We start from the raw sequence: 25,068 nt of genomic DNA on the forward strand, positions 1-25,068 counted from the left end.
AACTTCTCCATAGTCTAGGCTTGTGCCAAAGCCAGGTACTGTTAAAGTCTGCCAAGACCCTGCTGGGCCAGACTCCATCTTGGCAAACCCCCCTCTCTAGCCTGTCCTTAGGTTCGGTATGACAGATTCAGCTGAGCTCCTCTGTTTCCCCACACACGCACCCCATTGTATTGCTGATCAAGTGGCTGGTAACATCCTATTAGCCTAGGGACTGTCTGGCAGTCTCCTTTTTCTACTCACTCTTGGCCCATCTGCCAGGGGAAATCATCCCCCCATAGTCCAGCAGGTAGACCCATTATGATGTGATGGTTCCCTTTCATTATACCATTAGGTCCTTTGTCTATCCATCTCCTGACCTGCATAGGCCATTTCCCAACATCCTGCCCATGGAAAATTCCATCTTGTACTACATCTTGTTCCCATCACATAGCCCCCCCCCCCCAAAAAAAAAACAAATATAAACAGTGGCTTTGCAAGGCAAAGTCTGCTTCTGATTCGGGACCTATTCAGATCACTATATGTGCTCTTGAGTAATAAGGAGACTTTGGAAACCCTGCTGGACCTGCTGGAGGCAGCAGCTGTCTGGGTGCTGCAATGTTCATGTGGACTTGTCATCCCTGGAACTTGGCCAGGACCTTGTGTCGGCTATGGCAATGCTGGGGTTCTCACAATGTGTTGCTGGTCCCACCCATCAGGCTGGCCATACCCTCAATTTGATCTTTGATCTGCAGGTATGAATCTGCTGATGGTCCTAGGGCCCCAGAAGAAACACCTGGCCTCAAACAGGGCCTTTTCAGTCCTGGCCCCTCCCCAGTGAAGTGCCTACAAGACAGAGCTCTTCTGCCAGTCATTTGGTTGAGACCGGGTGCAGGTTTCTGGGGTTATGTGATCAGGTCCCCCCCACACACACACACACACTACCTTGCTAAACCAGGGGAATGCTGTGGACATAGTTTACCTTGATTTCAGTAAAGCTTTGATAATGGTCAACATGATATTCTATTTGACAAGTTGGTAAAAACGGTATGGATCCTATTACCGTTAGGTGAATCGAGAACTGGTTGACTTATTGCACCCAAAAGGGTGTTTGTAAATGGTTCATCATCTTCTTGGAGAGGAGTGATGAGTGAAGTGCCTCAGGGATCTCTCCTTGGCCCTATGTTGTTCAACATATTTATAAATGATTTAGATGAAGGAATAGAGAGGGTACTTATTGAATTTGCAGATGATACTAAACTGGGAGGGGTAGCAAGAAGACAGCAGAAGACAGAATCAGAATATAAGATAATCTAGAACAGTGGTCCCTAACCTTTTTATCACTGGGGACTGGTCAACTCTTGACAATTTTACTGAAGCCCGGGGTGAGTAGTCTTTTGCCGAGGGACGTCGCCACCGCCTGAGCCCCTGCTTCACTTGCTTTCCCGCCAGTGCCTCTGACTTCCCGCTGCCCACTCGGGGGGCACTGCTAGCAGCAGCTGCACAGTGCCACGCCGAGGGGGAGCCCCAGCCATGGCAGCCACTAGAGAGCACCAAAGGTGAGCCGGCGGCAGAGTAGCAGGGCAGCCCCCAAGGCAGCAGCCAGGGAGGAGGATGAGGAGGAGCCGCGGCCCAGTACCGACTGATCCATGGACTGGTATTAGTCCCCGGACCGGGGGTTGGTGACCACTGATCTAGAAAACTAGACTAAAATGAATATCAATAGTGATAAATGTAAAGTTCTTCATTTAGGTAGGAAAAAATCATATGCATCACTATAGGATAGGCAAGACCAGTAAATGTGAAAATGATCTGGGGGGTTTAGTAGACCAGACACTGAACATGAGTCAACAGTGTGACTCAGTAGCTAAAAAGACAAATGGGATTTGGGGCTGTATTAAAATAAGTATAGTACTGGGCACCAGAACTGAAGAAAGATGTAGAGAAATTGGAGCATTTCCACCAGAGGGCTACAACAATGGTGAGGGGTTTGCAGACCAAGTTGTATGAGAAAAGATTGAGGGAGCTTGGTGTGTTTAGCCTGGATAGAAAATGACTAAGAGGTAATAAGATAACTATCCTCAAATACTTGGTGGCTGTCATATAGAAGATGGAGAAGAGTTGTTTTCTGCTGCCCCAGAGGGGCGGACCAGAACCAAAGGGTTGAAATTAATTCAAAAGAATTTTTGGCTAAACATCTGGAAGAAGTTCCTGATGGAGTGGTTTCTCAGTGGAATAGGCTTCCTCAGGAGGTGGTGGGTTCCCCTTCTTTGGGACTTTTAAAGCAGAGGCTAGAAAGTAATCTGACAGAAATGCTGATAGATGTGCCAGCGTTTGTCTCTTGTGGCCCTGCTTTGCATACCCAGGGGATTGCTGATCGCCACTGTGGGATGGTAGGTGAAATTCTTTCAGGCCAGGCTGGATTCTGGAGATTTGTGGTGGTGGGAGGAATTACTTGGGCATAAAATTGGGATCACTGTGGGTGGGCAGGTAGTTGTACGTTCCTGCATTGTGCAGGGGGTTGAACTAGGTCACCCTGAAGGTACCCTCCAACTCTATGATTCTATGATTCTAGGTTGTAAGTTTAGTACATGAAAGTTCTTGCACTGTCAGTTTTCATAGTGTAAAAATCCTGTACAAGAAACAGCACAGTTTGGGACAGGTCATGATTCTTTTTCTTATACCAAAAGGGGGGATTATTGGGGTTTTATTAATCTATGAAGTTTTATTATTGTAAGCTGCCACGAGTCTCTGGAGAAGTGGTGGGATATAAATCAATCAATATGTTCCATTCTGGTCAATAATAAAAGCTAATATTTTACCTACATTCATATTCCTTTCCAATTTTATTCTTAGAATCATGATATAGCAGTCATAAATAGAGCACCAATCTTTTTGAGGAAATGACACACAAGGAAACAGTCTTCCCAGGCAAATAAATATTATATCACATTATCATTCCACAACATATATGCCAAAATACTATGTAATCAGACAAGACTGTATCCCATAATCACCCCCCCCCCTCCAATGTTGCATCTGCTGGAATGACAATGCTGTTAGCTTGGCCCAAGATATAATGGCCTCCCCAGAACTGTTATCTTTAAAGAGATCATTATTTTGGTCTGATGTAGAAAGGATCTCTCTCACTATCCTGTAGAATTGTTCCTCTTAAAGTCTTTGTACTCCCAAATTATGACTGATAGTTCTATTTTTGTGAGGCCCATGGTTCTCAAGAATTTTGGTACATGGTTTGATAGGGATTCTTAGATCATAATTTGCCATTTTGGGGGGTAGAAACTTGGCTTATGGGTCAAACATAGGTAAATATATATAAAATGGAAAAACACTCACCTGTTTTTGGGTTCTACAAATGGGGAAGATCCATCTGTATCAGGATCCAAAATATGATCTATCTCATTTTGTGCTTTTTCATACAATTTCTTCCTCTCTACCAGACCCTTATTGTTATCAACTTGAGGAAAATCATAATATCCTTTCCGTTTAGCTTTCAGACGCAATTTGTTGCGATAGTGCTCTATATCAGACTTCTGCTTGAGGGCTTTGTTAACCTGAAAATAAGCAAAAACAAATTTTAAATGCCAACACAAGTTAAATAACTTTAAGTTAGAAACTGGTTTTCATGTATGTTGTGTGCATGCACACCTTCTCTTTCATAACTATAGAATAAAAATTAATCTAATCACAGTGGATTATTTTTCAGATGATTAATTTCCTAGAAATATTTTTTTTGGGGGGGGGTAAACATAAGGAGCAACCTGTGGCATCTTAAAGACAAACAAATATATTGTGCCATAAACATCTGAGCCCACATCATCATATTGAGACAACAAATATGTTAATCTTTAATGTGCTACAAGACACTTTGTTTTTGCTACCCCACTGAATGCTAGATGTAGAATTCATGATTTTTTTGGCAATTACTTTTATAGCCTATGGATAGCTTACTTCTTGAAACTGAAGGAACAGGTTGGGTTATATTAGAACTATATTTTAACTTACTTAACAGACATTGATAGCCTCTAAAAAAATTGTCATAACTGATCCATAGGCTGTAATGGAGATTAAAATGGGACACAATTATGAACTACTTGTGCTAAGCCCTAATAGCACAATAAATCACAATAGTATTTATACTAAGAAACAGGGAAATTTGACAGTGTTCTTGCCTAAGAGTTCTATTAGAATTATAATCAGCAAATAATTTGGTGAAGTCACCCTTGAAGGGCTTTTGTTAAGCTGTTTAAGCAGCTAAGCTGTACCCATACGCTCACTAGTGGCATCAAGTGGTCACTGGTGAGGTTGCAGTGCAAAAAACCCCAAGCACATACTCTGGCAATTCCTTTCTTTAAGGTGAGTTACCACCCACTTCCTCTTTCTGAAGGAAGAGAAGCTCCAAGTGCTCTGCTGAAGCAAGCAAGCAGCCATCATTAAGCTCGACTCTCTCTATCTGCTGCTATGTGGGCATGCAATCTGCTTGCAGCCCAGCCATAAAGGCTTGCAATGTGATTTCTCTGTAACTACTTTTAAGCTTTTGTACTCTGCTTTAGTAAGGAGACTGAAGCAGATGAATATAACATATGTTTGTAAATAATCTTTCCAGTAAAGATTACTCTCTTTTAAACCTCAAAAATGCTGTGAGCAAAGAAGAGGAAGGAATGTGCCTCATCCACAAAGGTAACTAATAACTGCATACTCTCAAATGTTTTTATTTTATTTTAATTTTATTTTATTTCTATACCACCCTTCCATATGGCTCAGGGCGGTTTTGTTATTCTTCAGCTCTATTTCTCTGGACAGACCCAGGACCAAGCCAAGTCCAGAAGTCCCAACAAGGTCCCATACAGAGGTATCATATTGTTTCATCTAGTCAATTTATGCATAACTATAATTTGTAGTTTCCATTGTTTCATCACTGGGCCCAGTCAGTAGATGAAGTTTCCTTGCTTAGAACTCAATTCCAAGGTTCATACAAGCTGATTCTGATCAGGACTTTGATGAGTGGGAGCAAGCCTTCTGCTCCTCATGTTGTTTTCCCAGCCTAAAGATAAATTTCCCCAATATGGCAAATACAGGCCCTATGGGTTGGGAAGGCTTATGTCATTTCTCCATGTGTGATTCAGTCTGACATGATTGGGACTCCTGTGTTCCTGGAAACTGTGTTTGAAATATGGAAATCCCAGACCTTGTCTGTCAACAACCTCTGAGGACAGACCTGAAAAACGCATAATATGTAGTTAGACCTTCAGCAGTACTTTCATGGGCGTGTCTGTATCTTATTTTGTTGTGGCGTGTCTGTATCTTATTTATTTAAGATCATTATCTCAATTTCTTCCACTTTGAACAGTTGCAAGTAGAAGGCAATACTGCATGATTCATCTATGGCTATGTTAACTTCCATCCAGCACAAATACTGTGACAATGGTTGGCCTTTGCACAAGCAACACAACGCAGGAAGAATGTTTTCACATCTTTTCATGCCTTACTGGACCTCAAACATACAAAAGAAATATATACCCTTCCCTGTAATGTGAGGCCCTGTAGGTGAAGGTTTCACTTGTTCTTAGACTGCTTTGTAGTAGCTTTTATATATTAAGAGTGCCAGAAGTTTATAAAAAATGTTTCATGTCCTAATGGATCCCATCATCAATGCCCAATAACATAAGAGACTTTTTATCTTCTTATGCTTAATTAAGCCACTGGATAGATTCTGTCTCTCCTTCGTCACAATTTTGGAATCGTCCACTTTTTTCGTGCAGCACAATAGTCCCTTAAGCCTGAACATTTTTATATAGACTTGTCAATATATATACAAATCAATACATAAAATCAACTGTAGAATATGCTCTCACCTCTCCGTTAAGGATAGCAGTTTCCTGACTCCTATCTGATGTTGGATGGACAGGAGGCAAAGCTACAGGTTTTATGGCAATGAGTTGTACAGATCCAGAGGATGTGTCAAAGGGATCAATGGAAGACTTGGCAACACTGTCAAAGAGCATGCCTCCCTCTTCTTCATCACTTATAGGCACTAAAACACATAGGGATTAAATTAGCATATAGTTTTGGAATGGCGGGAGGTCTATAAGGTAAAAAACAAAAATGTATTCATGCATTAGATTAAGACTGATGCTTGCTATATACTTGACAGCCGGACCCTTGAAATCATAGTACTTAGATGTCAGATACTTGTTGTGGGTTTTATTTCCCATGCAAATATACTCCAATGCAGAAGGAATTATTTGTTTCTTTTTAAAAATCCTGCATCATTGAGATAAAGAGGCAGAAATTTCACAGGCATTCATGAAGAGGTCTAAAATATATTGGTGTATATGGGGACTTTCCACACGATTGGACAGCTTGATTTGTATACACTGTTCAAACTTTTGACTAAATGTGTGGAAGTGGGGCAAGAATATGTAATCTTCTCCCCTTTCCCTGTGGCAAATGCACCGCTGTTGAGTGATAAGGGTTACAGACATCTGGGGATTAAAAGCCCCATGCTAACATAAAGCAAAGAAGAGGAAGGAATGAGTCACAGATACAAAGCAGCCACAGTCTCATGATTCTTCTCATTCTGCCCCAGAACAAGCCTTCAGACTAGTCATCCATAATACATATGTTCTTCAAAGTAAGTACATACATTCACCAAATTCCATTTCAAGTAAGTTTGGATCAATTACAAAACAAGAGGTAACAGAATACATGGGAGATAAAGAAATATGTACACAACACAGTAAACATTGCCTGTATCTCTTTCAAATCCCTTAAAATAACTCCCTACGCTAAGTAGGGTTGTCCAGCCTGGTAGCTTGCAGGAGGTTTGGGGAAAGGGACATAGGGACATGATGCCTGTGTTGCTATATCACATTTGCAAAAATTCCCAGTAACACTATGGCGAAGACTTTTTAAAAAATCACCTGCTGCCACTTGGGGAAGCAGAAGATAAAGTCAGTTGCCACAGTTCTGCAGGGACTGTAAAACTGAGCTCTTCTGCTAAGTCCTGGGTTGAGGCCAGAGTAAGATCAACCAGGTCCCCACTCAGGCTAGAGCTCCCCACCCTGGTTAGTCAGCTCTGGAGTTAGAGGGTGTTTTTTGGTTGCCATTCTTAGAGGGTTGTTGGAGTTTTTATTGGGATTTTATCAATATTTTTATTGAATAAACTGGCAGACTTTGCTAAGATGGCTAAACTGACACTGCTAGTCAACAGAAAAACAGAAGATGTCTTTCAAGAACAATGGGCCCTTATCTGAACTATTTAAGAAAATAAAACAAAATGGGACATTCTATGGAGGGGGTTAATTCTAAAACATATACAGCATAACCTATTTTATGTTTAATAACTCACATCTTATATATTTGCTTCACTTATATCATCTATGAAAAATAAAAATATATTTAAATAATTTTTTTATTGTAAGCCACCACAAGTCCTTGGAGAAGTGACGGGGTATAAATCCAACAATAAACAGACAGACAGACAAATTCTTTAGCACTTAGATGAAGTCTCTTATTAAAAAAAATATGTTCAAAGGCTGAATCATATTTTTATCCTATATTATTTATCTTATTCAAGCTAACAAATGCTTCACTCTCTAAGACAATCTTTCTCACCTTTTTACCCTTGAGAAACCCCTGAAACATTCTTCAGGTTTTGAGAAACCCTAGTGGTCCAATCGTGCAGAATATGGTTGGGAAGCATAGCTGTGTACACTCTCACCCAGGGCCCCTCCCCTTCCCACTCTGTCCAGGCCCATTATTGGCCATTTTGGGAGAGGGGTTGATATGTCCATATCACCTGATAAATGTTCAACAAAATTAAATATATTAAAAATTAATTAACTTCCACCCATTCAGTAAACCTTCCAGGGCTGTCAAGAAAACCCAGGGTTTCACAAAACCCTGGTTGAGAAGGCCTGCTCTAAGGTTTAGAAGACACATAAAATTTACTTTATTTTGGAAATGTAACCCCATCTAACAAGACAGAATAGCGAATTTTGTAAAACTTAATAACTCACATGTAATTATATCATTTTCAAAATGGTACAATGGTCTATAAGAAGTTATTTGAACGACTGAAACATATACAAGCCATGTCAGGCTTCTCCTACACAATGCCCTTTGGATTTGTGTAATTGTATATAAAAATCAATCTTCTTAAAGAATTTTCAGAAAAGAAATGGACAAATTTAAACACAGTGAAATAATAATCTTATATAGAGACTAGGAACTGAAGCCCGTTGTACGCTTAAATACAACGGGCGCTAGCATGGTGTGATGGGTGAGTGTTTGGCTTAAAAGTCCTGGGTGTGAAGGAAGGGAGCAGGAAGATGCAGTGGCGAGGACACGGGAGGGAGGCAGGCAGGCAGGCAGGCAGGCAGGCAGGAAGGAAGGAAGGAAGGCATAGAGAAAGGGAGAAAGAGAGAGAGAAGGGGAGAAAGGAGATGAAGCAATGGGAGAAAGAAAGGCAGAAGAGAAATGGATGGAAGGGAGGAAGAATGGAGATAAAGGGAGGTCTGGATGGATAGAAGGTAGGGAGAAAGGAAGGGGGGAAGGAATCCTTACCCCCTGGGCCAGAAGCAAACCCAGGGCCTGCCTCCATCCCCCTCCTGGCCGCAGCAATACAGAAGGTGGCAGGCTGGCAAAGGCTCTGAGGAGTGGATGTGGGTGGCCTCTCTGGAGACTTGGGGGGGGGGTATGTTAGGCTGGGACAGAACTTACTGTCTTGTATGCAGGCCTGAAAGCTACAGGCAGAAATCCTCCAGGCTTTTCTAGGGAATGTCCCAGGAGATGAAGACTTGGCACAGGAGAGCCCTCCATGAATGCTGTGCTCGGGACATCTCCAGACCTCTGCACAGGATTGCTAAAAGGTGTTGGTGGACACAGTACATTCCACAGGCTTCGTGAAACTTCTAATGTAGTTCTTCCTCATTAGCACCCCGTGCGCTTCTCCCGGGAGCCTGCAAGCTACAGTTCCCAAGCAGAGAGACAAAGAAGCAGCAACCGGCAGGTTCCCTGTTAGTGATTTACTTAAGTCATTGTATGTTTGTTTGGCCGGGGGAGTGGGGGTTAAATCGCTGCCTCCTCACGTGTAGCTGTGAAGTCCCCGCCTCCTCATTAGCAGCCCGTTTGCCTCTTCTGGGAGCCTGCAAAGTACAGCTTGGAGAGCCGGAGAAAAAAAAAAGCAGCAACCGGCAGCTTCCCGGTCTTGCAAGGGGAGCTCTTGAGTCCAACATGAGGCAAGAGAGATGGCCTTGAAGCATGGGGGGAGGGGCAGCATTAACCAGAGCTGATTTTGAAACAACCTGGCCAGCTCTCGCAAACAGGGAAGACACCTCAAAGCGGACCAGGAAGGCACGTGGGGGCCGAGCAGAGGAGTTTCTCAAATGGAGCCGACAGACCATGGCTGTGCAGCAGTCCCGGGAACCTAACCTGTTTGCCTGTTGCCACTCAAGTAAGAATAGCAGGAAGAATTTTGTTAGCGTGGCTTCAAAGGCCGCTGGTAAGGGTGCGCTGAAGAGCGGGCTTTGAAAGGGGAGGCGGGAAGGCATGTGGAGGCGGTCGCCGGCGGCTGGAGCGGCGGCCAGCAATGGTGGCGTGCATAGAAGGCGGCGGTTTGGGGGGGAGGCGGGTTGTTGCCAAGGGGCTGATTGGGCCCTTGGGGCCGGAATGGCAAGCGGAGGGCCCAATCGGCAGGCGCGCCACTTGCCATTCCAGGGGAAGGGGCCAATGGCTACCCTTCCTCATCCCGGACAGGGCCCTCCGCCAGAGCCCTTACTGTTTTATTTATGCCGCTCCCGCGGAGCGGTTTAAAATACTGTACAGCATGCTCCTATCAAGAGAAGAAATGGTTTCTGTTCAAATAAACATGTCTTACCCATTTCTATTTTCTTTTTAAACTACTGTTAACATATTTGAAGCTGTAGAACTTACATAAATATCAGACAGCACATGACCATAACTCTGCCAAATCCTTTTAAAACAGATTAACAAGCAAAAACATGGATAATGTTTAGTAAGGAACTCTGTGAGGCAAATCAGCCCTGATTTATCCCATAAGGTTCATGTACATACTAACAAAATCATTATATCTTGCAGTTGTTATTAATTGGGCTTCTCAATCTACAGGTATCTTATCATCTTCAAAGCCAGAGAAAGGAATGAGTTAATTAGTTCATCATGAGAACCTGTGAGGCACAGGAATGGGAGGGTGAGAATCAGAAGGGTGAGCCTTCGGGGAGGGCGGTATATAAATATATAATAAATAAGGAGTGATGAGGTGATTTTCTAGAGGGTTCTAGTAAGAACACATACTGAGTGGCTACTCATCATCTTCTGACTTCAGTTAGCCAGAGAATTACAAATAATCTAAGAATCTAGCTGAATTGCTTATAACAACATACAGGCAGCAACTTCTAATTCTTTTAACTTTTTAATTATTGTTTTTCTACTATTAGTTGTTGTTTTATGTTCTATCAGCTGGTCTTTATTCTTTGTACACCACCCTGACACAGCTATACTGTGAGGGGCAATCTATAAATCAAATGATGATGATGAGGGGAGAGACTAGCTGGGATTCTAATGAACAACAGGCTTAACTATGATCTGCTTATCTGCAAATGGACAGCAAAGAAGAAAGCACTTCAGTTACAGACCACAATTTCATCACTGTAAGATTGTGCCATCTAATACAACTCTTGAATGTGTTAGATAAGCTAGTTTTTCTTGTTATCTGTGTTTAGAGATCCGTATTGCAAACAGATAAATCTGTATTTGAGAATTATACCAATACAAATAATATTTAAAAAAATTACAACTCTTTTATTATTCACGCTAGATCAGGACTGAACTTCTTGACAAGTTCCACATTACTGATGAATGAAAGGTAGGGAAAGGGTGATTTTCAGAGGCAGCTAGCAATGCCTATAAAACAAGTATAGTACTATGTCTATGAACAAGGATATCTACTGACAGCCATTGGAAACTGTCCCTCCCCATCTGTTGAAGCACAGGGCTTGTCTTTTTTTCTAAATTGCAATAAACCTCTCATACCTCAAATGTGATTAGCTTAAATATGTAAAGTTAATTCCTTATTTCATTACTTGTTCATTTTGGTTTGCACTTTTCTGATATAGGCTCTGTGTCCAGAGCTTTGAGCAAAATGCATAAAAATATCTTATCCCAAACCACCCTACTGATCAAAAACCTTAGACTATGTATGTAGATAAATTTCAACTTGCTAAAGTATAACAATGCTGAAAAATACTCATGCACACACACATACAGAGACATGAAAGAGAATCATTAGTGTTTTTACACATTGGTGTAACTCTGAAACTTTGGAAATGTCAGCAATATACAACTTAATTTTTCCAGAAACGCTAGTTTCCAAATTTTCTCAGCTATTCTTTGACTAGGAACTTCACACCATTTTCTATTGTCACCTCACTTTTCACAGACATACTGTAAGCCTTATATGTACTAAAGATAGAAATCCATCTGGTTCTTGGTATCTTTCCCTTCCCCCTCTCATTTTCTCTACCTTTTAAAAACTGAAAGCCTCTAAACAGGGTTTGTCTGTATTGATTTTTAGGCAGTGCTTTGATGTAGGTACTTTACAAATCATCATCATTATCATCATCGTTGTTGTTGTTATACATTAGACTGTTTAAATATATATTAACCCCAGAACAAGTGCAATGCAGGAATACAGAATTCCTTCATCTGACTTTAAGGTACTCATAGCCAAGCCTCATAGCACCTACTGCAAGAACAGGAAGCCACTCGATTTAAAATAAAAAATAAAAAACATGTCCAGCATCCATAGCTATATCGGGTGCATAATGGCAGTCCAATCCTTCGGGGTGGCTGTCTCATGGGGGAAATTCAATGGTCACAGCTAAAATGAAAGATTCAAATGAGTGGCCGTGTTGGTCTGAAGTAGCACAATAAAATCAGAGTCCAGTAGCACCTTTAAGACCAACAAAGATTTAATCAAGGCGTGAGCTTTCGAGTGCTGTATCTGGTTGTATTGGCTGTATCTGGTTGTGACACAGATGTACCAGAACTGATTTTTGCTATATATTCCCTGTCATGTAAGAAGATCATAGTCTGAAGATGGGTGCTTGCACTCGAAAGCCCATGCCTTGATTAAATCTTTGTTGGTCTTAAAGGTGCTACTGGACTCTGATTTTATTGAGCTAAAATGAATTGAGCTAATATACTGACAAAAATATTTTCTGTATACTTTCTATGGTACATTAGCTCTACAAAGGCATGAACCCACATCCTCCCATAGTACATTATAAAACCATTAATATAGCCCTCTCTCCCAAACATATATTGAAATACATATTGTTGTTGTTGTTATGTGCGAAGTCGTGTCCGACCCATCGCGACCCCATGGACAATGATCCTCCAGGCCTTCCTGTCCTCTACCATTCCCCGGAGTCCATTTAAGTTTGCACCTACTGCTTCAGTAACTCCATCCATCCACCTCATTCTCTGTCGTCCCCTTCTTCTTTTGCCCTCGATCTCTCCCAGCATTAGGCTCTTCTCCAGGGAGTCCTTCCTTCTCATGAGGTGGCCAAAATATTTGAGTTTCATCTTCAGGATCTGGCCTTCTAAAGAGCAGTCAGGGCTGATCTCCTCTAGGACTGACTGGTTTGTTCGCCTTGCAGTCCAAGGGACTCGCAAGAGTCTTCTCCAGCACCAGAGTTCAAAAGCCTCAATTCTTTGACGCTCGGCCTTCCTTATGGTCCAACTTTCGCAGCCATACATTGCAACTGGGAAGACCATAGCCTTGACTAAACGCACTTTTGTTGGCAGGGTGATGTCTCTGCTTTTTAGGATGCTGTCTAGATTTGCCATAGCTTTCCTCCCCAGGAGCAAGCGTCTTTTAATTTCTTTGCTGCAGTCCCCATCTGCAGTGATCTTGGAGCCCAGGAAAATAAAATCTGTCACTATCTCCATTTCTTCCCCTTCTATTTGCCAGGAATTGAGAGGGCCGGATGCCATGATCTTTGTTTTCTTGATGTTGAGTTTCAAGCCAACTTTGGCACTCTCCTCCTTCACCCGCATCAACAGGCTCTTTAGTTCCTCTTCACTTTCTGCCATTAGAGTGGTATCATCTGCATATCTGAGGTTGTTGATATTTCTCCCTGCAATCTTGATCCCAATTTGTGACTCCTCTAATCCCGCATTTCTCATGATGTGCTCTGCATACAAGTTAAATAGGCAAGGCGACAGTATACAGCCTTGCCGAACTCCTTTCTCAATTTTGAACGAGTCAGTGATTCCATGTTCAGTTCTCACTGTTGCTTCTTGACCTGCATATAAATTTCTCAAGAGACAAATAAGATGCTCTGGTATTCCCATCTCTTTAAGAACTTGCCACAATTTGTTGTGCTCCACACAATCAAAGGCTTTAGCATAGTCAATGAAGCAGAAGTAGACGTTCTTCTGGTACTCCCTAGCTTTCTCCATGATCCAGCATATGTTGGCAATTTGATCTCTAGTTCCTCTGCCTCTTCGAAATCCTGCCTGTACTTCTGGAAGTTCTCGGTCCACATATTGCTGGAGCCTAGCTTGTAGGATTTTGAGCATAACTTTGCTAGCATGAGAAATTAGTGCGATGGTGCGGTAGTTTGAACATTCTTTGGCATTGCCCTTCTTTGGGATTGGAATGTAAACTGACCTTTTCCAATCCTGTGGCCATTGTTGAGTTTTCCAAATTTGCTGGCATATTGAGTGTAGCACTTTTACTGCATCGTCCTTTAAGATTTTGAATAGTTCAACTGGAATGCTGTCACTACCACTAGCTTTATTGTTGCTCAGACTTCCTAAGGCCCATTTGACTTCACATTCCAGGATGTCTGGCTCCAGGTCAGTAACTACCCCATTGTGGTCATCAGGGATGTTAAGCTCGCTCTTGTATAGTTCTTCTGTATAATTTTGCCACCTTTGTTTGATCTCTTCTGCTTCTGTGAGGTCCCTACCATTTTGGTCCCTTATCATACCCATCTTTGCATGAAACGTTCTCTTCATATCTCCAATTTTCTTGAAAAGATCTCTGGTCCTCCCCATTCTATTGTTTTCTTCTATTTGTTTGCACTGTTCATTTAAGAAGGCATTCTTATCTCTTCTAGCTTTTCTCTGGAATTCTGCATTCAATTGGGTGTATCTTTCTCTTTCTCCCTTGCCTTTCACTTCCCTTCTCTCCTTAGCTATTTGTAAAGCTTCCTCAGACAGCCATTTTGATTTCTTGCATTTCTTTTTCTTTGGGATGGTTTTAGTTGCTACCTCTTGTACAATGTTGCAAACCTCCATCCATAGTTCTTCAGGCACTCTGTCTATCAGATCTAATTCCTTAAATCTATTTGTCACCTCTACTGTGTATTCGTCGGGGATATGATTTAGTTCATACCTGAGTGGCCTAGTGCTTTTCCCTACTTTCTTCAATTTAAGCCTAAATTTTGCAACAAGAAGCTCATGATCTGAACCACAATCCTGGTCTTGTTTTTATTGACTGGATAGAACTTTTCCATCTTTGGCTGCAGAGCACATAGTCAATCTGATTTCTGTGTTGACCGTCTGGTGATGTCCATGTGTAGAGTCGTCTCTTGGGTTGTTGGAAAAGAGTGTTTGCTATGACCATTGTATTCTCTTGACAAAATTCTACCAGCCTGTGCCCTGCTTCATTTTGTACTCCAAGGCCAAACTTGCCTGTTATCCCGGTTATCTTTTGGCTTCCTACTTTAGCATTCCAATCCCCCATGATGATAAGCACATCATTTTTGGGCGTTGCTTCTAGAAGGTGTTGTAGGGCTTCATAGAACTGATCAACTTCATCCTCTTCAGTAGCAGTGGTTCGGGCGTAGACCTGGATCACTGTGATGTTGAATGGTTTGCCTTGGATTCGAACTGAGATCATTCTGTCATTTTGGGGATTGTATCCCAAGACTGCTTTTCCTACTCTCTTATTGATTATGAAGGCTACTCCATTTCTTCTGCGAGATTCTTGTCCACAGTAGTATACCTGATGGTCATCTGAATTAAATTCACCCATTCCTGTCCATTTTAGTTCACTGATTCCTAAAATGTCGATGTTCAGTCTTCTCATTTCTTGTTTAACCACGTCCAGCTTGCCTTGATTCATGGATCTGACGTTCCAGGTTCCTATGGAATAAAAATCTTTACAGCATCGGACTGTCTTTTCGCCACCAGTTACTTCCACAACTGAGCGTCCTTTCGGCTTTGGCCCAGCCGCTTCATTCATTCTGGCGCTACTCGTACTAGCCGTCTGCTCATCCCCAGTAGCATATTGGACACCTTCCGACCTGAGGGGCTCATCTTCCAGCGTCATATCGTTATACCTATTGGAACTGTCCATAGAGTTTTCATGGCAAAGATACTGGAGTGGTTTGCCATTGCCTTCTCCAGTGGATCACCTTTTGTCAGAGCTCTCAGCTATGACCTGTCCGTCTTGGGTGGCCCTGCACGGCATAGCTCATAGCTTCACTGAACTACGCAAGCCCCCTTGCCACAACAAGGCAGCGATCCTTGAAGGGGGGAAATACATATAAAACAGTTCAAATACACACAAAACATAAACCACCAGTTATGGAGAAGGAAATTACAAGAATGCCAAACAAAACTTTTGGTGCCATGGTTTTGGTGCCATGACCAAGAAGGCCCTCTTCCAGGTTGCCATCTGCCTATTCTCAGAAGGCATGGGCACCCAAAACAGAGCTTGCAAAAATGACCATAATGGGCAGGTTCATATGCAGGGTTTGTGGGTCAACAGCAGTACCTTGAATTGTGCCTGGAAACAAAGTCTGTATAGGTGGGCCGGGTTTGTATTGATATGGTTCCTGTCAACATCCTGGCTGCAGTGTTCTGTATCAACTGAAGTTTCCAAACACTTTTCAAGGGTGAAGGTAAAGGTATCCCCTGTGCAAACACCAAGTCATGTCTGACCCTTGGGGTGATGTCCTCTTGGCAGACTCAATACAGGGTGGTTTGCCATTCCCTTCCCCAGTCATTACCGTTTTACCCCCCCCCCCCCCAGCAAGCTGGGTACTCATTTTACCGACCTCGGAAGGATGGAAGGCTGAGTCAACCTTGAGCCCGCTGCTGGGATCAAACTCCCATCCTCATGGTCAGAGCTTCAGACAGCATGTCGGCTGCCTTACCACCCTGCACCACAAGAGGTTTCAAAGGTAGCCTCACGTAAAGTGCATTGCAGTAATTAAACTTAGATGTAACTACAGCATGCATCATAATCACCAGATATATTTCTGTCTTGAAAAGGTCACAGATGGCTAACTAGTCAAAGCTGGTAAAAGGCACTCTTAGCCACAGCTTCTACATGGTTATCTAGCAGGAAACCTGGGTCCAAGAGCTACCCCACACAACAGACTTGCTCCTTCAAGGGGAATGCAAACCCATCCAAAATGGCGGATATCTTAACTCCCAGGTCAGTCCTTCTGCCCACTTCCATCTTGTAAAATGTAAGCTTCCATTTATTGGCATCTACCCAAAATCTGCTTCTAGGCACTGGTTCTACAGCCTCCCTGGGATCAGCAGGATATGCAAGACAGACCTGAGTATCACTTACATAGTGGTCACAACCTAACCCAAACCCCTGGATGTATTCACCATATGGTTTCATATAGATGTTGAAGAGCAGATTAGGCTAGATGGAACGTTGTGGTCTGAACAGCAGTCTTTCCCAGCACCACTTTCAAAAAACTATTATCTTGGTAGGACTGGAACCACTGTAGAACAGTGCATCCCAATCCAGGCCAGAAGGTGGTCCAGAAGAATACAATAATCAATTGTATGGAAAGCCACTGAGAGGTCCTGGAGAACCAAGAGAATTTTATTTATTTATTCATTACATATATATACCGCCGTTCCCTGAGACTCAGGGCAGTTCACATGAAACATAGGGAACAGAAACAATACAGATAAATTATACTTCCTCTATCCATCTCCTGGCATAAGTAATCCACTAAGGTGACCAAGGCTGTTTCACAGTCATAATCAGGCCTAAAACCAGACTGGAAGAGATTTAAACAATGTGACTTATCCAGGAAGGCTTGGAGTTGTCCAGCTTACCCCCCACCCTCACCCCATCACCTTGTTCAAGAATGGAACATTTGAGATTGTTCAACAATTATTGAGATATACTGGGTTAAGGGCAGGCTGCTTTAAAGTGCTTGCACCATAGCTTGTTTCATCCCTTCTTCTAAGGAAACATTAACTACATCTCAAACCCAATCACCCAGTCCTCCCCCAGTAGATCTAAGTAACCAGGAAGGGCAGGGTCATGCAAGCAGGTAGTAGGGCAAACTTCCAAGGATCCTGTCAGCATCCTTAGACAGAATAAACTGGACAAGTCAGCACCCTGGCACAGCTGTCCACACAACTGGACAAGTCAGTACCCTGGAACCATCTGACCCTGTCACTGCTAATGTACAGAGATTTTCTCAGCAACCTGCCGAGTTAAACAGTCACAGTAGGCCACCAGGCAGTCCACCATCATCTGCAGTCCAAATCCCAATCAGACCCTGACTATTCAGAACAGCTCTAGTAGACTACACTGTGCAGATGTAATGATGGCAGAAAAGCATTGTTTCGTTACTGTCATCATTGCCACAAAGTATTCTTTAAAATGAGCTATTGTCAAGTTCCTATGAAAGTTGGCCCAAATCTTCCTCCACAGTTGCTCTAGCCATCCCTCACCTTTTCATTGCCATATCCCCTCCATAAATGAAGGGGCTGCCTGGGATCTAGCACGTGAGAGCTCCTGTGAGAGATTGTGTCAACAGTCTGCATAATTTCCCCTTTCTAGGAGTCAACCAGGGCATTAATAAGAACACCAGTCCTACCAACAGGAAAATCTCCTAGATCATCCTTTTATAATCATTATTCCATCCCACTCTTTCCCAAGCTCAGACATGCTATTTACCACATTTATTTGGATGGAAAAGAAGAAAATCAGTCAGTTCCTATAGTAACTACAGTTTCCTGAAATACTCCACAAATTCATACTAGCACTCTTTAGATAAAGGATGTTTTTTTAAGACAAGCTTTGCCTCCTGGGTGCAGCAAAGTGTTATGTACCCCCAACCCTCAATTAATAGTACACACAGTTTGAAGCCAAGGTCACTAGTTGTAAGGAAGATGGCTATGCTGGAAACACAAAAAAGGCCCTGAGTGGATTTATGGATAACTTTTTCCATGTTTGGTCTCAGAAACAGGTGTGTGTACAAATCTGTGTGAGAGAGATCCTCTTCAATGAGAAGGCCTTTGCTTTTCCCAGGTACACAATTGTAGACAATAATAAAGAATTGAAAAATACACCAGAAATAGCTAAAGCCTAGTTAAGGTGGATTTTGGGCAAGAATTCACTTACGCCAGCACTCATGCATTAAAATCACAGTCACTTTTCAACATAAAATCATTTGCTCCATAGATTTCTCTGAAAAGAAATGTTGAGTTGTGAATTCCTAGTAACACCTTCCAGATTTATGTGCATTCTGCAAAACACATGCATAGTTAGAATTTGTCTCTTTTGACCATTGTATTATTTTGCTAGTAAATGTCCAATTAATAGAAGACAATGCCCAAAAGAGTATCTCACAGTTTCCTTTCTGTTCACTGGCATTTTAGCCCAAATACCTCTGGTATATTGTAACATAAAACTGACTCAAGCATAATACACATTCTGACTACTTCCGAGATCAACCTACGTCATACAATATAATTATGTTTGTTAGCATAGGTTACTGTGCTTCTATAAATGTATATGACTAATTGTCCCATCTGGCTATTTTCAGAATTCTTTTCAGCTGTTATTCTCAGATAGTACTCGATTCACCCTTATTTTGACCAAGCAGTCAAAGAATTTGCACTAACCCAGCATCCCCATAGACTCCAGATATCATATATAACTCTCAGGCCAATTTTGCAAGAGTGGAAAAGGCCGGGAGGGGGCTCAAATGGATGCAGGCCTAATCCCCGTGTCCACATTAAGTCACCACATTAAGTCATTAAGGCCAGCATCCTCTCTGGCCTGGTGCAGATCAGGTCCTCAGTAGCCCTGCACTAAGGGAACGTGGATTCTTCCGCATTCCCTTTTCACGCTGTGGGGACCGAGGGGGCCCATATGGACAAGAAGAACCCAATCTTCCAGGCCCAGCTCCTCCCTGCCCTATGGAGGCTGGGACAGGGGGAAAATTCACTTGGATATATTTGAACTGAAAATAAACTGCAAATTAGTTGTTTCAGTTGGCTCAGGGATAGCTAAAATCTTCCAAAACCTCCCAAATTCTTGGAATAATTAAAATGTATTTCCCATCAGTTTAGAAGTATTTCAGGTATCAAGATGGGGAGGAGAGAGAGGTAGCTGGTCTGCCAAATAGTGGTTTGGCGGCATCTTCTTCCCTTCAAATTTAAAAGGACCATTATTTTCTAGGGAAGACCTAGGTGTAAACTGCACAGAGCTTTTACTCCAACCCCAGATCGATTCAGTCCCTGCCCTCTACACAGAATGTGATTTCCGTTTGGATTTGGGGCAATTTAAAATGTCCTTCTGCAGCAAGAAGGATTGATCCGGAGTGACCCTACCTTTATTGTGCAATATCTTAGAGTGCTTTTAATCCTGAATAAATTATAAAATCACATTGTTTTGAATCGGGGCGCTCCTCCGTGGTAGAGGACCCGTGATTGGCCACAGGTGGTCATGTGACAAATTTGCCTTAAAAGAGAAGCCCCTAATTTCTCTCAATTTCTCTCGGTCTGGATTTTTTCTCCCTTCTCTGCCTTTTTCGATCATTTCCCCCTCCCCCCCAAGAAAAGAAAGAGGCTCCCTGCTTGGCTCCTCTCTCCCCACCCTTCAAGAAAACAAAGAAAGAGGCTTGGCTCCCCTCCCCCTTCTGAACTACCCTAACCACGTGCAGAAGACTTTCCTGTTTCAATGGCGAGGGGGGGAAGAGGAAGATCCGAGTTCAAAGCTATCTGAATTCAACAGGATTGACAATGGAATAAACAAAGTAAGTGCAGACTCTGCCCTAGCCTAATCAAAGGCCAGGTCCACCCTCACAAATAATAATGACTTTTGAAAATTTAAAGGGACTGTAGATCCTATCTATGTCGACCTGACCTCTGAGGACAGGTCTACCATCCGTAAGAAATAATGGCATTACTTCTTATAGGTGGATCTGGGCTCTCTATAGGAAATATTGACTCCCATCTATCTGATCCACTGTTAAATCATTATCTCTAGTCACATTAAATGTAAACGCACCATTTTTAAAAATTAGCATATGGTCTCCAGTTTCAAGGACCAGGTCTTCCCATATGAATTGGGGAAATTGATAAAATGTTCCTGAATTCTCAGGACCTGAACAAATCCCAAAATAGTAAGAATCCCAGAGTAACAAAAAGCATGCCCTTCCCAAATCTGAATCTGAAATTAATCCATTTTAATTATGCACACCCCTAGATACAATGAAAGTATGTCAGAATAAATTTACAGTGCTATGACATCATTTCGGATTATGTAAAAAACCTTTCCAAAATGTACTAAGACTGGTATATGATCCAGTCTTAGTACATTTATAATACCAGCCTCCATTTTTGCATTTCTGGCAGCTTGCTTCATGATCCTGTGAAATGTGGAGTAAATTAACGTATGAGCAAGAAATGTTATAGCACTACTCCTAGGATACCAATACACCAAACTAAGTAATTTGGAGCACCAGGCATCACAGTTGTTGAGGTCCATAAGCACATGATTTGCAAGTCACTTCGGCTGCAACAATGTAGATTTATTTTTAATATCTAAATTGGGTCATAATGTAGGAACTTCTCCCTTCCTTGACAACTGGGTTGTCAGTAACTAGCAGAACACTAAGTGAACCCAAGAAGAGCCTAAAGCACTTCAGGGGAAAAAATCCTATTATGTGAGAACAGAGGGTTCCTGTCAAAGAATTGCAGTTTGTCTTCTAGAAACTGTAGCCCAAGGGCTTCTATTTTTCAGAGGGAGGAAAGTTTGCTAATAGAAAATACTCATGCAAAATGCTGCCTGCAGAATGGCCCAGCTGCAACAGGTGCATGGAAGAAAAGCTATTGTTCCTTGCCTCCTCCATTAGTTAATACAGACTGTAATCATACAACTGAAGACTCCACACAATTGGGTCATAGCATGAAGTACCCAGATTAGGTTTTATGTCTTATACCTAAAGATGGGGGGGGGGGGCATTCTCTTCCAGCATGTAAACTGGGGCCAAGTCTCAGGGGCTATGCAACCTGGCCTAAGCTACAGAAATTCAAGACAACTGTGAAAACACCATTTAAAATAAAAAACACAGTCTAAAGCATTTAAAATATGCCTCTAGCAAATGTTTTTTATTAGCAACAATATTCTAAGAAACTCTGTGGCCTATGAAGAGCGGATCTATGCCATTACTCCACAAAAGATGGGGATCTCAATTCATTTTATATTAAGGGCTTTATACAACCTTAACTATCAGTGACAGGCCAATTCTTTCAAAACACTAGTTCTATCAGTCAATCATCACTGCTTCTAACAGTTTATACGTCTACTATTTGACCACGTGCAGGTGCCAGCAGAGCATGCTGTGTGACTAATATGGGAAGCTTTTGAAAAGAGCTACAATTTCAAGTTTTATACAATGCCAGTTTTATCCTTTATAAGTAACCACCAAATGCTGTCATTTTCCTCACTATCTAAATGTCAGAGGGACAGGACCTAAAATTGGTTTGTTGCTATGACAACTAATGAACCATTCTTAAATTCTAGTCTCTAAATCTACCAAAATGAATAGCAAAGAGATGTATTCCAGCTTTCAGATTTTATTTCTTCATCAGCTTTAAAATATATATCTTAAAAACCAATATATTAAAAGGTTTCCTGACAATGGATCAATGTGTGCCCTACCTTTGCTACCCTGGAACTTTGTCAAGGACAGAAGAAGATATACAGCACAAGCCAGGAGTTTTTTTTGTCATGCTGGGATATTCTCATTTAATTATAGCTTCCACGCATGCAAAGGAAGAAACATTAATTTCCATGCCAAGGCAACTCTTCACATGCACACCTTTGAGCATTCCAAGCTGTTCTCACCACGGAAATAGACAGTTTGCATACATGATATCACAGAGTCAACTACATTCATATGAACACATATATAGCCTGCTGGATAATGTGTTGCCTTATTTCTATATTGCTTGCACAATTTTGTGTACAGGAATCCCATAGAATCACTTAAAGATCTCTCCCTGTTTTGCTTTCTAGGAAAAAAGGAGAACCACCATCTCTATAGTCAACAATAGCATTTTGAGAGAAAGTTCAGAGATACTCACCAGCAGTTATAAAGGACTCATGCACCACTATGCAAACATGCACTCTAGCAAATCAAATCACCACCAAGTTCCTCTTTCCTGGTACTAATCAAATTATCAGTGCATTCCTACGAAAGCTTTCCTGGAAGTAAGTTCCACTAAGTAGACCATTAGGATTCTGAACAGACCTGCTTAGACTTGTACTATATAATACCCAGCAGATTCCTAATAAAGATCCATATTCAAGTACTTTTATTGGATGGAGTGTCTCTGAGATTTTAGATATTCCTACTCTTTGTAACCATTCTTTCTTTGAGCAAAAAAAAAAAAAAAGGAAAAACACATATGTCTGTAACCCCAAACAATTATTTTGTATTTATACACTGCTTTCCCCCCTCCATGGCAACCTAAAGCAGCTTACAATATTATCTATTTTCAGGGTTCCCAAAGTGGATGGTATTATCTATTTTAGGGGTTCCCAAAGTGCCCCCCCAGAGCAAGTGGAGGGATCCAGGAGGGCAGTGAGGAATTTGAGGGCAGTTAGAAAGCTGGTGAGAAATCTGGGGCAAATATGGGCAGCACTATGACTCTTTCTACTGCAGCTGTGTTTTCCCAGTGACCCATTATGCACGGGGGGAATAACGCACATTCGGGGTGGAATGGCAGCAACTAAAATCATCGATAACGCACGGAGCCAGCTGCAACCAGCCGCAGCTTCGGTGCGTGCCGCCGAAAAAGCCACGTCAGCGAAACGCGGAAAAAAGCGCAGCTTCCGGGTGACCGGGGCGCAACCAGAAGCGGCGGCGGAATCGCTGCATGCATAATCGGTTACTCTGGGTTTTGCCGCTGTTGCACCCCCTCCCATGCATAAGCGGTGTGCTTCACGTCTTCCCCCTCCGCGTTTTCCATTGTGACCCGAAGTCGCCGTTTCAGCGGCCGTGCATAATGGGCCAGTGAGAGACATTCCAAGGTGGCTTGCCTTTGCCAGCCTCTGGGTAATAATGACCCTGGACTTCCTTGATGGTTTCCCATCCCAGTGTTGACCAATGCCAACCCTGCTTAACTTCCTGAAGAAAATGGCAGCTTCAAAAGTTGGGCTGGATGGGATCATATTCCTGCTGAGCTCTTTCCTTCCTCAAACTCTGTCCTTCCCATGCTCCACCCCAGATCTCCAGGAATTTCTTAACACAGGGTTGAGAACCTTCCCCAAATGTGTCTGTCTATGTGTGTGTGTCTCAGATGCTAGTCCAGCATTCTAACAACTATATCATCCTGGCCTTCATATAACAAATATGAAAAGTAATATAATCTACACCTTCACATTGTCATATGCAAAGGGATTATTATTTTTTTTTAGATAAGGGCCTTCTACATAAGAGGAATTTTCAATGGCCATTAAGATTATTTTAAAGGCACATTAAAATTGTGATCACTGTGGAGTCAATGCAATATCAGTACAATTTTAATTAAGAAACTAAAATTTCTTACCAATTTTCTTTGAGGATTTAAAACCTAAATGTCAAAGAAAAACAAACAAACAGAAATAACGTCCTCACTATGATATATTAGACAGGCAAATGGACAATAGTCTCTAAAATGCTTTCAGGAAGGATTCTTAAAACATAGATTGCATTTTAAACATTAAAATTCTATTTGCTAGAAACTGTATGCAGGTTCCACTTCAAAAAGTAAACATGTAAAGTATGAAAATAGCTACAATCAAAATAAATAGGAGTGTTGTGGCACCTTAAAAACTAACACGCTTTTATTATAGCATAAACGTACACAGGTTAGTTATATAGTTAAAAAGAAGAAGAAAACATAAATACCAGAGTCAAAGGACCATGGAATACAGGAAATGAAAGGCAATGTGTAATTATGACAAATTTAAATGTGATTAATGAATGAAGATATTTTACAATTAGTGATAACATAAATTTCCCTATTTTGTTGTTCTTTGACATTTGTAATGGCTGTGAAATTCTGCATTTGATCCCAATTTAGACAGAAACATATATCTTTTTGTAAATCGGGTACTCTTGGCATTATAATATTTATTTTTATTTTGTATTTATTATTATACTAGTAAATAAGCCTGCTGCAGTCAGGAACACAGCAGGCGCTAGCAAGATAGTGCGGTGGGGGGGGGGAGTTGATGTGTGGGAGCAGTGGCAGGGCAGGGGAGGCACGTGGTGGACTTACCGACCTGTAGCAAACATCTCCTCAAAGAAGGCAGTGGGGCAAGCGGCCAGTGGCTGGCGGGGTCAGAGGCGCGCTTCGCGCCGGGTGACAAACTTATTATTGACAAACGCATTATTCAGCTCTCCACCACTAGCTTCTCTGGCCCTCAGAATCAGGGCCATGATGCTGATTGCAGGGCTCCAGTGGCAGCCAATTGACAGCATCGCAGCTTGTGCATTGGCAGCTGGACACTCCCGCTCTGGAGTGGGGTTCGCAGCTGTGGCCACAGCTTGCAGCTTGCACTGTAGCGGCTCTCCACCACCTCTTCTGCCCTTGGAGGACAGGGAGCACGTGGGCACGATGCAGCGAGCATGCATCGCTCCCAGCTTGAGTGGGCAGGCTCCATAGGTTCTGGGTGAAGCTGCACGGTGCTGGGTAGGTGGGCGCAGCTGCTGGTCGGGCCGGCGGCGAAGCGAGTGAAGTGGAGGAGTGGAAAGGCAGTGGCCAGGCAGTGTC

The 25,068-nt window shown here is 42.3% G+C and overlaps 1 protein-coding gene across 4 annotated transcripts in view; it reads right to left on the minus strand.

The window, feature by feature from the left end:
- KIAA1549L (KIAA1549 like) overlaps window positions 1-25,068 on the minus strand; it is a 221,903-nt gene that overhangs the window by 49,403 nt on the left and 147,432 nt on the right. For 2 of the 4 annotated variants that reach the window (XM_077321898.1, XM_077321902.1), the window contains exons 14-16: window positions 23,860-23,883; window positions 5,850-6,028; window positions 3,331-3,548 (exon numbers count right to left, since the gene is read on the minus strand). In XM_077321898.1, the coding sequence (XP_077178013.1) occupies window positions 3,331-3,548; window positions 5,850-6,028; window positions 23,860-23,883 (421 nt within the window). The remainder of the gene's footprint in view (window positions 1-3,330; window positions 3,549-5,849; window positions 6,029-23,859; window positions 23,884-25,068) is intronic. The other 2 variants (XM_077321900.1, XM_077321901.1) reach the window with 1 other exon arrangement.

This window comes from Paroedura picta, chromosome 2, assembly GCF_049243985.1.
Source record: "Paroedura picta isolate Pp20150507F chromosome 2, Ppicta_v3.0, whole genome shotgun sequence".
NCBI lineage: Eukaryota > Metazoa > Chordata > Lepidosauria > Squamata > Gekkonidae > Paroedura > Paroedura picta.